At 36.7% G+C, this 14,844-nt stretch overlaps 1 protein-coding gene across 5 annotated transcripts; it reads left to right on the forward strand.

Annotated features, from left to right (window-relative positions):
* The first annotated feature begins 2,462 nt into the window (after positions 1-2,462).
* Positions 2,463-14,606, forward strand: LOC142181105 (uncharacterized). Of its 5 annotated transcripts, XR_012709403.1 has the most exons (3): positions 2,528-3,210; positions 3,429-3,528; positions 6,585-6,846. XR_012709403.1 is itself a non-coding variant. In XM_075253392.1 (2 exons), the coding sequence occupies exon 2, from the start codon at positions 8,210-8,212 to the stop codon at positions 9,701-9,703; it is 1,494 nt and encodes a 497-aa protein (XP_075109493.1). In that variant the 5' UTR covers positions 2,496-3,210; positions 7,947-8,209; the 3' UTR covers positions 9,704-14,606. The 5 variants fall into 5 exon arrangements, 1 of the variants encoding a protein (XP_075109493.1); XR_012709400.1 differs by having other exon boundaries at positions 2,463-3,210; positions 3,314-6,846; XR_012709401.1 differs by having other exon boundaries at positions 2,463-3,210; positions 3,429-6,846.
* Positions 14,607-14,844: the final 238 nt, after the last annotated feature.

Consider the following 14,844-nt stretch of genomic DNA (forward strand, 5'->3'; position numbering starts at 1 on the left):
CAGGTGCTGAAGTTTTTATAAATGCACTAAATAACTTCACCATATTGGGCTGAAGTTATTGAAAAAGCTTTACTACAAAACTATTGAATCCACGATGAAAAGCTTCAGCTTATGATGTGCTGAAGTTTTTAGAAATGAACTAAATAACTTCAGCACATCGGGCTGAAGATTTTTGGAAGAGCTTATGACAAAAACTTTGGCATGTTTTGGTATTTTTTTAAGTTGATAGTTATCTTTTTTGCATTTACTATCTACTTTTTGTCTTTTGTTACCTATTTCATCTTTCATCTACATTTGTTTGACTATATAGTAAATGATCCGAAAAGATATCTTTTAGGCTGAAGTTATGTTTTTACTATAGAAAAACTGTGGGCTTTATTACGACTGAAGTTACATTTCTTTTTACATTTACCACATACTTGTTTTTACCACCTAATTATCTTGTTTTATTCAATTTCTCTGAACGTAAAGCAGTAAAAAGAGCTGAAAAGTTACTTTTACATTTATAGATATTAAATTGATTAGGTGAACTCTTTGTCTATATTAACAATCTCTTCACTTGAAAATTTAATATTCATTCATATACTTCCATCATATTTCTTTAAATTTATATTCATCCTTAGTCTTTCAGCTTTTGTTAAAGAAAAAATATCTGGTGCAAGCGGAAGTAGGAAGCCTAATATGGATGAAATTATGCAGAAGTGAGAACGTTTGAAGTGTGAGTGGTACAATAACAAAGCGATGGCTAATCTTATGATTTTGTAGGATCAAATAAAGGCTGATTGGGAGAGAATCAGACTAAAGCTCTTTGCGAATGAATCATTCCATAACAGGCTTAACCTGGAACGTAGTTGTGGAGGTTATTCAACCTCATTCGACAAGGTTGTGTATCAGTTTGATAGTTTTCAGTTTCCCAGCTGGAACGACTATTCCAATATGCAAAACAACCTGAAGACTCTTCTTACTCTTATGGACAGAGTAATCGTCGAACAAAGTCAGTTGCGTGATGAATTCAACAAGTTGAAGATTGATCTTCTTGGATTTAGTGGTCTTTTACCCGACTACCCTATAGATATCTCTGATACTGATGATGATGAGATATATAGAGAAATTGAGGAATACTGTGATGATGATGATGATGATGATGATGATGATAATGATGATGGTGATGATTGTTAGTGTTTGTAATCCTTTTTTTATATTTTAATGCTATGCTTTTTTGTTTACTTCAGCCCATAGAGCTGAAGTTTTTAGGTTAATTTTGTATAACTTCAGCCCAGAGAGCTGAAGTTTTGTTTGTACTTTGTTTGTTGTTCTCATCTCTTTTTATATCAATGTAATTGTCATCCTCTTTGTTCTTAGCTTTCTATTGCATTATCCTTGTTATTTGTTGGTATTTGCTTTATATTTCTTAGTTGCAGTATGGTTCTTAGTTTTTATTAAGTTCTTTTTCTATAACTTCAGCTTAGAGATGTTGCGGCTTTTGTTTGTACATGCATTTCTTTTTGTGTGTTGTACGTGTATGTGTGTGTGTGTGAGTATGTGTATGTGTGTGTGTGTGTGTGTTTGTTTAAAGATATGTATTTCACATACTGTAAGTTGATGCTTTTTGTTACAAAAGTCATTGCGTACTTTTTTAAAATGCAACCAAACCTGTAAGCCTGCACAACAAAAATGAGTGATTTGTACTTTAGCAGTATATAAAATAGTCCAAAAGTTTATTTTTTTTTATTCCTATGAAAAAAATCACATTTCAATTATGTCATACAATAAAGAAAGTCTAAATTCAGACCAAGGATTATTGAAGGTTGGAGTATTTTTCAGTGTGTTTTTAGGAATATGGATGATGTGCTGGAGAACACAAACAAGTTGTTCTGTTATGCCCAGCTTGTTTACATCAACTGCATTTGGTAGACTTGAATGGTACTTGTAGACATGTGATTTTTGACCCTCCCCAAGATTTTTTATATTTTAGCATGTAAATATTTAATGTAGGCCTAATATAGCTATTTCAACTATTTTTGACTTCTTTACTTTATTTTCGTCATAAAAATAGAAAATTACAAAAAAATATTTTTAGCTTAAGTATCTTTCCTAAATTTAAATAAAAATATACAAAAATAGTACCTTATTTTATTTTTACATAATCTTGAAAATACAAAAAATATGTTGCATTTGCATTTAGGATTTAATTTTGCATTTTTAAATTAGTTAGTAATTTATCTGCTTTACAAAAAATGGAAAAATCACAAAAAAATAGTTTAGTTTGTATTATTCAATTTTTAGATTTGAATTTTGTTGGTTTTCCTTTAATTTGGTATTAATTAGTTGTAATAATTATTAGGGTTAATTTATTTAATTTTCTAGGATAATTTGGGGTTAGGAATTAATTTAGGCTTTATTTTAAAATAAAATAAAATAAAATAAAAAAAGGAGGTTTGTACCTACTTAAGAAGCTTCTAATAAGTGGTAGGGTTAGAAATACACTAAATGTTTAAGTGGAAATAATTAAAAATGGAAAAGGTGATTTGTAATGGAAAATGCACTAACTTGCTGCCTATTTAGAGATTGAAGAGCTGAAAAACAAAGGAGGAGGAAAAAAGCTGAGGGCTGCGCAGCTTTGACAGAAAACGACCCCACCCCCCGATTCCATCGTCTCCGACGACCCCAACGCGCAGAAACGACCCCTAGGATCATCTTCTTCAAGCAGCCATTTCCATCGTTGATTCCTAACCAAGCCAACGACCTCTTTCTCCTTCAGCACAACCAGCAACAGCTCCCCAAAATCCAGCTCGAAAACCACCCCTTTCTCATCCCAAAATAGTCCTAGAAACTCAACAAATCATCCACGAAAATCATCCATAAACCGGCTAAAACGCAACAGCAACATCTGCGAGAAACCAGCTGAAAGTTCAATGAAACGCGAGCTGAAAACCCAGTCCGAAAATCTCATAAAAGCTTTCCCAGAATCAGCACCAAAGATCCAAAAAAACACCGTAAAAACCAGCACCAAACCACTCAGAAATAGCAGCTCTTTCTACCCCGAAGTTCGAGTTCTTTTTCCGGCAAGTTCGAAGTCATTCGAGGCTCTCGCTCACAGCTCCGATCCGTCGATCTTGACGTTGAAGTTTGGTTTCAAGTGTCTGTTGTTTGTTCGACTTGGGAAAACGCCGATGTAATATTTAAAGCAAAAATTTGACAATATAAAAGGTCCATTCTCTCACTCATCTCTTTTATTAGTTGTGTGTGATTAATTATGATTTTAAGATTGATTTTAGCTCTTTCTGTTATGTTACTTTTATGATTTGTTTAGGTACATGATACAACACAGTGTGTATATATGCCTACGTGATCATGATTTTGTTCGAGTGATCATGATTTTTTTTATTTAAAAAGTTCTTACTATCAAATCCCAAGTTGCTATGTAGGAATTGGAATTGGTTGCTTGTTTGGAAATTTATTCCCACCGCTGAATCTGTGAAAGCACTTGACATATGATTCAACACTTGGTTCATTTAATTAATATTGGTAAGCTACCTCAGTAACATAAAAGAGCTTTTGCTTTTGAATTTGGATGCTTGGCATATTTCTATGGTAAAAATGGGTTTCATAATAGAATTTGCATATTTATATGTAGTGTCCATAAGGATGTGGATTTGAGATTTTTAAGTGGTATTTGAATAAAATTGTAAAGTTATAGCACATGGATATAAAATCACATGGTGTGGTCTTAATTGCGGTGGAGAGGGGTGTGCAGATTGGGGTTAAAGAACAACTTTTACCGTGTTTTAGTTTACTTCTCTTGGCTAGTCGCCCGCATTTTCGCTATCTCTTTATCCGAATTATCTGCCATGCTTTGTTTCGTTTGATATGTGCTTTTAAATAAAATGCGGGGTCATGGGGATTGGGGCATAACCAGCCTATTTGATGGTTAATTTATTTTTATGTTTAGTAATTGGGCTGGGCCAAAAACATGAAATGAAAAATTAAAAGAAGATGAGCATGAAACGAGTTGTATTTACTTTAGTTAATTTTATTTTTAATTTCTTAATTATCGTGACTATGGGTACGGCTCCCGTGACATAGTTATGATACATAATTCCCAAAATCGGGGGGTCCATTTCATGTAACCCGATCTTAATAACTTCGAATATTTTAAATTTTAAAAAAAAATAATAATTTGAGGCATGCCGTGCCAAATAAAACCCCAAAACTCATGGCCCTCATTTAATTAATTTTAATCCTTAGCAATCGAGGCGTGCCATTTAGTTGAATTTTCCATGGTCCTCGCAAACTTGAAAGTGCGTAGTTGCTTTAGGCGCGTAATTTAAATTAACTTCCTTAAATTCGGGTGTGTATTTCATGTAACCCAAATCCAAATCTCAACAATGTTAAATAAAAATATGTTGCGAACCGCGGATGCATTTATGTAGCGTGGCTTACGATGTGTTTTAAATAACTTTGAATTTTTCCTGAAATACTAAAAGCGGCTAAACAATAGCACCTTTTGCTTTTGCTTTTGACTATTATACTCCATGTTTGTGGTCCTATACACATAATGCTTTCATTTCATCTTGTTATATTTGTAATATGATTTGCTGATCAGTACAAAGTATTTTTTATTTATTTTTATTCATCGATTGCTCCTACTTTTGAAAGTGGGTCTCTGCTTTTAGTTTTGATTTTTTTTTTAGAATAAAAAAGAAGAAAGCAAATTTATAGTACTAACATTTATATCATTTTATTGTGTTAGTTAAAACACTGAATAATGCCTTATTTTCTTAGTGCCTAATCATTTTATGATATGGTATAATTGTTGAATCATATTAGAGCCGTGTTTCTTTTTTGTTTGTTTGTTACATGTCCTTTTCGCGGTATAATATAACATACTTCATTCCGTGTGCACAACTTTTGATTACCCGGAAATTTATGCAATTCTTTCCTTATTTTAGAATAGTATTTTGTATTAGGATTGAATTGGTCCTAACGACAACAATGAAAAAGCGATTTAATATATTATTGTGATTATGTATACGTTCGCGTAACATAATTACGAATTCTGTTCTAAAAAAAAATCAAGGTATGCGTTCGCGCAACTTCGATCGAAATTTTCTTTAATAATTAATAAAGCATTAATTAATTGTAGACACGTTCACGTGACATGATTTTTAACGCACCAAAATAAAAGAGTATACGTACGCGTAACTCAATTCTTTGATTATGAATAATTCAAGTAATTTAAAAGCGGTAAAAAGATAATTGCACATAGGTCTTAAAAATGAGTAGTTAAACAATTTAAGCCAAGTATAAATTGTTAAGCGACCGTGCTAGAACCACGGAATCCGGGAGTGCCTAACACCTTCCCTCGGGTTAACAGAATTCCTTATTCAGAATTTCTGGTTAGCAAACTTCAAAAGGAAAGTCAAACTTCCTCGACTCGGGATTTTAAACTAGTGACTTGGGACACCATAAAATTATCTCAAGTGGCGACTCTGAAAATAAATAAAATAATCCTATTTCGAATAATGTCACTTAAATTGGAAAAAACTTCCTTATACACCCTTCCGGGGGTGTAGGTAAAAAAGAGGTGTGATAGCTCTGGCGACTCTGCTGGGGACCGAACCCAGAATCTCTGTTTCAGGGTTCAAGAATTTGAGCTTAGAATAATTATTATATTTGGCTTTATTTATTATCTGGTTTATTCACATGTTTGGGCTTAATGTGCTAAATGTTATTTTTTACCCCTTTGATATTATTTGAACTGTATATATAAACTGTTACGAAACCCTTCTTCTTTCTGAGTCTTCTGAATTTATGGTGCACACGTGCACATGGCCCACTTTTCTATTAGAAGTCATACCAAGTAGAACGAGGTTGGGTCAAGTAACTAGACCGGGTAGACTTTCGTGCTCCCGGTACGTTGCCCCCGCTTCGGCTCGAGTTGTCCGCTCGGGTAAGCCAGGTCTAGAACAATAAATTCAGGTTTTCAAACCTAGTATAACATAGCTTCATGTCGGATCCCTAGTAGGAGCGCTTGCTTGCATCATGTGCATTTTGACTTTGGGGACTCAACACAGGGGTTGGGTTCGTCTAGGACAGGTGCACCCAAAATAACAGACCATCTTGATGCATCCTATGTGCTACATGTTGCATTTATTCAAGGGTAAAAGGGTCATTTGGCGGACCAATGATAGTTGAGGGCAAATGAAAAATGAAAAAAAAAAGAAAAAGAAAAAATCCTAAAAGATTTTGCATGTTTCATCATTTTTCGAGAAAAAGCAAAAAAATATGTCTTCTCTAAATTAGTTTTTTTTTTAATTATCGCCCGTATCCAAGCTGCCCAAACTACGCGAACCTGATTCTCGTCTCTCGGGGTGGGATACGTAGGCAACCCACATAGGGTCCGGTCTTACTAGTAAATATTATGTTCTTGGCTTTGTGGGGTCTTAGCCAAATTTTGCACTTCTAGCCACCTTTTGGCCGAATAAGTCATTTTGCAAAAATAGCCTCAATCATGTCTTGCATGTGTCCAGTAGGGAGTGTTATTGTCTCACATAGTGCTGGTTTAAAATTTTCTCATAAAGGTGTGGATTTATTTACCGGAGTTTGAGCATGACAGACACCCCGTGACCATCCAGTCAGGATCGCTCAATCAGGAGTTTCTTAAGGAGATTTGTTTTATTTTTATGTTTTGAGTTTGTTCTTCATTTTATGTCGTCTTTTACTTTCTAGTTTTGTACAGTAATGTCAAGTCTTTTATTATTGTATTTTCTTCTTTATATTTGAAAAAATGTGTTGTAACTCAAAAAAAAGAAAGAGATATTCCATTTTATATTTCCGTTATAAGTTTCTTTAGATTACTAATTCTAGAAATGAAAAAAGAAAAATTTCTGAGGTTGTTTTTCCTTTAGGCTGTAAATATCTAGGACTTAAAATGAATTGTTTTTATGTTTCCTTTAAGTATATTAGGACCAAAATTTAAAAAAAAAAGAATTTTCTTTTAGTATTTATTTAAAAGTTTTATTTAAGGTGTTAATTCAAAATCCAAAAAGATTTTCTTTTGAGAAGTTTCTTTGGGAAATTAGTGAAAAATAAAATATAATTCTTTTCATTAGAACTTTAGGATATTGTACATAGAAAAAAAAAGACAACATACTTTATCTTTGATTTATTTTCAGAGTTTCTCTTTTAGGCAATCAAAATTGAAACCCAAAAATATTTGTTTTGCTTGTTTCAAAATCTTGCGTCAAGATATCAAATGAAAATTCAAAATAATTTTCTGTGGTTTATTCTTTAGATTTTCTTCCTAAAAAAAAGAATCAAAAAAAATGTTTTTCTCTTCTAGGATATTTCCTTAATAGAATATTTGTTTCAAAAGGATAAAAACAAACATGCCCATTAAGCTTGAGTTTAGAATAGGTCATAGAACGTTAAGTCTAGAAATTCAAAAAAAAGGATTTGCTAGTTTTATTTATCTTTTCTCATCAGAGTAGTTGCGGAGGTAAAAAAAAAGAAAAAAGGAGAATGTCAGTTTGTTTACTTTATTCCTGTTCTTCCAGAACTACGCAAAGACCTGATTCATGCGGCGTCAAGATACGTAGGCAGCCTACATAGGGTTCGATCAAATCATTTTATTTTTTTTACTATTAAAAGAAAAAAAGAAGAGAAAAGGGTGAAATTATGGGACGTGAGAAATGAGAGGAAAGAAAATAGTGATAATTAGAAGAAAAAAAGAGAGGAAGGAAAATGATCAAGCAAGTGCTATAAAAGCAAAGAAAAGGGAGGTTGAAATGAACAAATTGGGATGATGCCAAGTGACCTTATGACCATCAAAGTCATTCTAGAACCGTTAATTGTGGCTAGGTGCATTGCACGCAATGTGATATTTTTGTTGTTAAATGCCCTAACGCTAACGTGATGGCCTCATTTTGTTATATTCATAGCAGAAGGGTGGTTGGTTTGTGGTTTTTAAAGTGGTAACTATTCTCTACAACACAAAGTCAAAAGGCAATGGCAGACAACAACAGAATTGAGTTGGTTGATACCGGTGCCCGAAAGCAGTTGGTTGAACAGGACAATGGGTTGGTTGAAGAGGTAGAGATGTTAAGACAACACATGGCGGACAGTATCAGGCTTGGATGACTGGGAAGGCACTACCCCGCCACCACCTAGCTTCCTAGATGTTGTCCTTACCCAAACTCCGGACACAATGCCAGATGATCCTCCATACTCTCCATATCTACCCGCTTATCACAACTTTCCCAACCATCCTAGTAGCTCCATCACTCGTCCTCCAACTATCTTTTCCCAAAAGTTCCCTCCTGTCATATCCACTATTCCCAACAATGAATACCCACTCAAAGCTCATGACCAAAACTACCCCGTAGAGGTTGCCTACAAGGTTCCTGACTCATACAAGAAGAGCCCTCGGGATAAGCTTCATGTTGAAAATGAAAGGTTCACAGGAAGAGAAGGGAAAGATGGGATACCCAAGAGGCTGAAAGGCATAGAAAAATCCTTGAAGAACGAACAAGGAAGGGAAGACCAGGGTAGCATGGCTTACAAAGAACTGTCTGTGTCCCCTGACGTTCGCCTGCCCGCGGGGTTCAAAGTGCCAAAATTTAACTTGTATGATGGGTGTGGAGATCCGGTAGCCCACCTGAGGGTCTATTGCAGTGAAATGAGAAGCGTTGGAGAGAAAGATGTCCTGTTGATGGCATATTTCAGTAAGAGCCTAACTGGGGCAGCTTTGGACTGGTATATTCGTCAAGATGTTGGTAAGTGGCCTACATTGGGAGACATGACTCAAGATTTTGTTCGATACTTTCAGTACAGATCAGGCATTACCCCATACTGCTCCTCCCTATCTAGAATGGAAAAGAAGCCGGAGGAAAGCTTTAGAGAGTTTGGGCTCAGATGGAGGGAACAGGCTTCTCGAGTTAATAACCCGATTGGTGAAGAAGAAATGGTTGAGCTTTTCCTACGAGCCCAAGGGCCCACCTACTTCAGTCATTTGATCCCGGCCTTGGGAAATCCTTTCAAAGATGTGTTAAAAATGAGAGAGCTAGTAGAAGAGGGAATCAAGTCTGGCAAAATCATGAGTTGTTCGAAAGACATTCAGAACATCCCAGTAAGCTTGGGTGGAAGAAAGAGAAACAAAAAAGATGATCCGATGGTCTTTCCCGATCAACACCTCCATCCTCGACATCGCCCCCATGGATATCCTGATGCACCAGGTGATCCTCTCCAATGCCACTTCTCTCCACGGAACTCCCAAAATTGTACATCACTCTCTCAGTACCCAGCTCCACCAAATGCCTATCCACCCCCACGAGCCTATCGAAAACCCCCTGGATCAGGTTTCCGGCCCAATCAAGCATTTACGAATGAGAGGTTGCTGAAAAAAGAAAAGGCTTTCACCCCATTGGGAGTGTCATACACCAGTTTGTTCCAAAAGTTGAAGCAATCGGACATGTTGAAGCCGATCCAGATAAAAATGCCAAACCCTCTTCCAAAGAAGTTTGATTTTTCTCAAAGGTGCGCATATTGCTCAGATGCCCCGGGGCATGACATAGAGAAGTGTTGGAATCTGAAGAAAGCAATTCAAAAGCTTATTGATGTAGCGACATTGTCGTACAAAATCCAGATGCAGCAAACACTAGCCAAAGTCCATCGCCTGTGCACAATGAGATGCATCTGGTGAGTATGATTTGTTTTGAAAAGGAATATGAAAATTCTTCTGAGATCCTCGAAGGCCCACGTGCTGCAAAGTTTTCAGTGCTATCAGAGGTTGATCTTAAGAACGAGCCAACAAAGGGAACCCAAAAGCAATTTGTTAAGAACAATGTGATGGAAGTTTGTGAAGATCCTAGTAATGTTGATGGGGAATTCAGTGGCTAAGATGCCGAGCTTGGCAATTGGAAAGACGCTCCTGTCTTGGTTAGCCAGGGAGGAGTCTTGGTGGTTTATTTTGTTGTCATTTCTGTTATCCGGGTTATTTCAGGGTTGTAATCCAGACATTGTCTCGTGGCTCAAACTCTTCTATCCTTCTATTTTGCCTAGTTTGTTTAGTCATGGTAGCCCGTCTAGTGTTGTCTAGGTTTGTTCTAGGTTTGTGACCCCAATTTAGTTTGTTTGTTTTGTTCAAACCCTTTCACCATCTGTCTAATGCAATTTTCTGTTTTCTGTAATTTCTAGTCATTTTCATTTAGTTCTCTTTTCTTTTATAGTTCTTTTCCTGATTGACTCTAGTGACATGACATGCATGCATAATTCTCGGCCTGGTTTTAAAAGTTAGTTTAATCACGAAGCAATGAAACAATGTTGAAGATGTAGGGACATTTGAGGGAAATAAGTAAAGGTATTTTGAGATCACTTCAAGCCCGAATTGTGTGAAACTGGGGCAGATAGAGCATAAAGAAACCTTATTGAAATGTATCATACCGCATTGGATTGAAGCTAAAGGCAAGTTTGCCCAAATTGACAGGAGCCGTTCGTGGTAATGAGAGTGAGAGTGTTGTCCAATGGTGCTTTGTATGTAACAGATGTAGAAGGCGAATGTGTGGATATGGTCATCAAGTCCGGCGCAATCAAAAGATGTTACGAATGTTTTCTTTGGTTTGTTTAATTGGGTTGTTTGTACTTGGCATGTTTTGAAGATTAGAATGACGAAAGCATTTTGTTCTACTATCTAAACACCTTATCCTTCGTTACCCCTTTGAGCCTTGTTTATTTTCTTTCATACCCCTCTTTCGGGATCAGTAGCAAAGATCAGAAACACAAGCGTGAAAGATAAGTAAAGGAAAAGGAGAAAAGAATAGAACGAAAAGGGAGAGAAGAATAATGAAAATTGGACAAAAAAAAGAAGAGAAAAGAAGAAAAAGAAAAAAAGAGGAAAAAGAAGAAAGAAAAAACAACAAAACAACAAAAAGAGAAAAAGGAAGAAAGAAAAGAAAGGAAAAGAAAAGAAAAATCACAAACAACAGAGCAATTCCTATGTCATGAACTACGTTCGACCTGATTCCTTTTAAGGATACGTAGGCAGCCTCACGGTTCGGTCTCATCAAAATAAAAATCCAAAAGTCCCCAAGCAAGAAACTGGGGTAGAAGTTGTGGTTGTTGTAAGAAATCTGATTCCGAAAGTTGTAATGTTGAACCCATGTGAATTGTTTTGAGCCTTTGATATCCTTTCTTTTTTTAACCCTATCCAAAAGCCCACGTTACGGTCCAAAGAAAGACCATCCGATCAGTCTTTGAGGAATGCCAAGTCAAGCAAGGAGAGGTAATTCATATCAGGGGCATCACTCTGGTCCAAGCAGAAAATAATGAAAATGAGAGAATCTTATTGGTGAAAACCCTCATGGGCACCGTAGGGCGACGAGAGCTGAGAGAAATCTAAAAATGAGAGAGTCTTATTGGTGAAAACCCTCGCGGGCACCGTAAGGCGACAGTAAGTTGAGAGAAGGAACAAAATGAGAGAGGCTTGATGGTGAAAACCCTTCGGGCACTACAAGTCGAGTAAGGATTGTAAATAAGATTGGATGATCGGAGCATTGAAGCCCAGTTTCACGGTTCACAGGTATAACAGGGGTTGAACATCAGACTTGCTCAACAAAATAGGCTACAGGTGCATGTCATGGTCATTAGAGTTGGTATCCGCATTTGATAGGTTTCTACTTTGTAGTTTTTTTGTTAGGAATCATCTCTTTCCTTTTCCCTTTACTTTGTTCCTTTTGTCTTGTTTACTTCCTCTTCCTGAGCCTGTTTGGTCAAAATAAGTGAGACATGACTTCAAAATTTGCCACCGGCTTTTCAATTGCACAAAACGGGATTTGGCCAGTACATCAAAGTGTAATAAGTCAGGAAAGAACAACAAAGCGCATTGAGATGGTAATAATCAACATGTTTTGGGATCCTTATGAAATACAAAGGTTTGGTACACATCAATTCAGGAACAATGCAACAGATGGAGGGTGTTAGGTAAACGAATCAAAGGTATTTTCGGTGAAACACGACGGTTTGGTACATATCAATTCATAAACCATGCAACAAGATGGAGGGGTTTGGTGAACAGATCAAAGGTATTTTCTGTGGTAAGATCGACAAAAGGTGTTTAATCAGTGACAAGCGAGGTCCTCCGAGCAAAAATCAAAGTTATCGTGGCAAGTGAAGGAGCAACAGACCTCAAGGCCAGGGCTAGTGGCTTAAGTCAAGAAAAAACTACATGCGCGATGAGTAGGTGGCAATTACGTGCTTTGAGATTCATGAGAAACACAAAGGTTTAGTACATGTCAATGCAAGAGCACAATGCAATAGATGAAGGGTATTTGGGTGTGAACGGAGAAGAGGTATTTTCTGTGATAAGGATGACAGAGAAAGTGGTTAGTCCATAAGCAAGCAAGGTCCTCGAGTGGAAATCAGTTATCATGGGAAGTGAAGGAGCAATCGCCCTCAAAGTCAAGGCCATAAACCAACCACCACATTTTAAACTGACAATATTTTTCTTTGATTGAAACAGGGGCAGAAAATTTCGTTTGTTTCGGAGAAACCCTCCGCAAGGAAAAGCAAGCACCAGACAGGTTTGACCGTAAACTTTTAGGACCCTCCTGAAAAATGGGACCTAGTTTAAATGTTCAGAAATAGCATAATCTAGCATAAATGTATCCCAAAAGAATATAAGTTAGCTTAGAAGTTTGCATGTCCGAGATATGATTCAATTAGGAGTTTCCAGGACCCTCCTGAATAATGGGACTTAGCTTTAAAATTTCGATTAGATAACAACAATTTAGCGTAAACTCTGTTGTATGGCAGTATAATTCAGCCATGAAAGTTGTCACCCTTAAGATAAAAATTGACACTTGATTTTCAGGACCCTCCTAGATAATGGGGAGTAGTTTGAAGACCCTCTTAGATAACAAGATTTAGTAGAAGTCACACCTTTAGAAGATATAACTTAGATTTTAAATTGGCGTTTAGTTAAGAGTTGTCAGGACCCCCCTGAATAATGGGACATAGCTTTCAAATCCTTAGTAATACTTGGTAATATGATTTAGTTTTACAATTACATCTGTGCCCAACCACCAAACTGGGGCAGAAAATTTTTCCTTGTTTTGTCTATGTTGCAGTCAGTAGCCCGCCTGAAGAGCATGGAATACATTTCAAGTCGGCAGTCAGGAGCCCGCCTGGAGATCAGGGAATACATTTCAAGTCGGCAGTTAGGAGCCCGCCTGGAGAGCAGGGAATACATTCAAGCGCAGCAATCAAGAGCTCGCCTGGAGAACAAGGGAGTACAATTTAAATTTTAGCTTTCCAATTCTTTGTTTTGTCTATGTTGAAGTTAGGAGCCCGCCTGGAGAGCAGGAAATACATTTCAAGTCAGCAGTCAGGAGCCCGCCTGGAGAGCAGGGAATACTTTCAAGCATAGCAGTCAGGAGCCCGCCTGGAGAACAAGGGAGTAAAATTTAAGTTTTAGTTTTCAAATTCTTTGTTTTGTCTATTTGAAGTCAGGAGCCCGCCTGGAGAGCAAGGGAATACAATTCAAGTTTCAGCAATCAGGCGCCCACCTGGAGAGAAAGGGAATACAAATCAAGTTTCAGCAGTCAGGCGCCCACCTGGAGAGCAAGGGAATACAATTCAAGTTTCAGCAGTCAGGTGCCCACCTGGAGAGCAAGGGAATACAATTCAAGTTTCAGCAATCAGGCGCCTACCTGGAGAGCAAGGGAATACAATTCAAGTTTTAGCAATCAGGAGCCCACCTGGAGAGCATGGGAGTATAATTCAAGTTCAGCGGTCAGGAATCTACTTGGAGGAAAGGGAAAACATCTCAGATTACAATTCAAGTCAACAACAAAAGAAGTTCGCGGTAAGAATGCGAGTCAACAGTCCGAGGTGATCAACAGAAGTTAGTCACAATAAAGAAAAAAAAAAGAGAAAGGCAAGAAGTTAATCCAAATATAGAAGTTGATGAAAGATATGAGCTTCTCAAGACATGGTTGAGGTCACAAGCACTACATGTCCGGTTTTGATTCGAAAAGCTGAAGAAGAATGAACTAGCACCTGCAGCTAACAAGCGCTAAGGTTCAAATCTAAAGTCTGCATGAATAACCATTCAAGACTCAAGATCAAGATTCACAAGACTTATAGATAGGAATCTTGTAACTCATAGTTGACAGGCTTAGTTAGTCTTTTTCATTTCTTTTGATTTTGATGTAATAACAGGACTGCGGACCGGAACCTCGGCGGAACGACACCTCGACTGGCTCTCCACCTCGGTACTCCATCACCTCATTCACCTCTGAACTACACGTGACCTGATTCCTTTATAGCCAAGGATATGTAGGCAGCTCAGATACCAGGGATCGGTCACATTCTCCTTCCTCTTAGTTTTTTTTGTCTCCTCAAATAAGGGTTGGGTCAAAAAACCTGTCTAGTCGTTCTTTGTCTGAAAACACTTCATATTTCCAGTCAAAGAGGGGCAGCCGTAGACATGTGATTTTTGACCTTCACCAAGATTTTTTATATTTTAGCATGTAAATATTTAATGTAGGCCTAATATAGCTATTTCAACTATTTTTGACTTCTTTACTTTATTTTCGTCATAAAAATAGAAAATTACAAAAAAAAAATATTTTTAGCTTACGTATCTTTCCTAAATTTAAATAAAAATATAAAAAAATAGTACCTTATTTTATTTTTACATAATCTTGAGAATACAAAAAATATGTTGCATTTGCATTTAGGATTTAATTTTGCATTTTTAAATTAGTTAGTAATTTATCTGCTTTACAAAAAATGGAAAAATCACAAAAAAATAGTTTAGTTTGTATTATTCAATTTTTAGATTTG

This window comes from Nicotiana tabacum, chromosome 5 (genome assembly GCF_000715075.1).
Source record: "Nicotiana tabacum cultivar K326 chromosome 5, ASM71507v2, whole genome shotgun sequence".
In the NCBI taxonomy this organism is placed as follows: domain Eukaryota; kingdom Viridiplantae; phylum Streptophyta; class Magnoliopsida; order Solanales; family Solanaceae; genus Nicotiana; species Nicotiana tabacum.

Coding starts and splice junctions, on each gene's coding strand:
- LOC142181105 (XM_075253392.1), top strand. CDS start 8,210: ATGCCAGATGATCCTCCATACTCTCCATATCTACCCGCTTATCACAAC.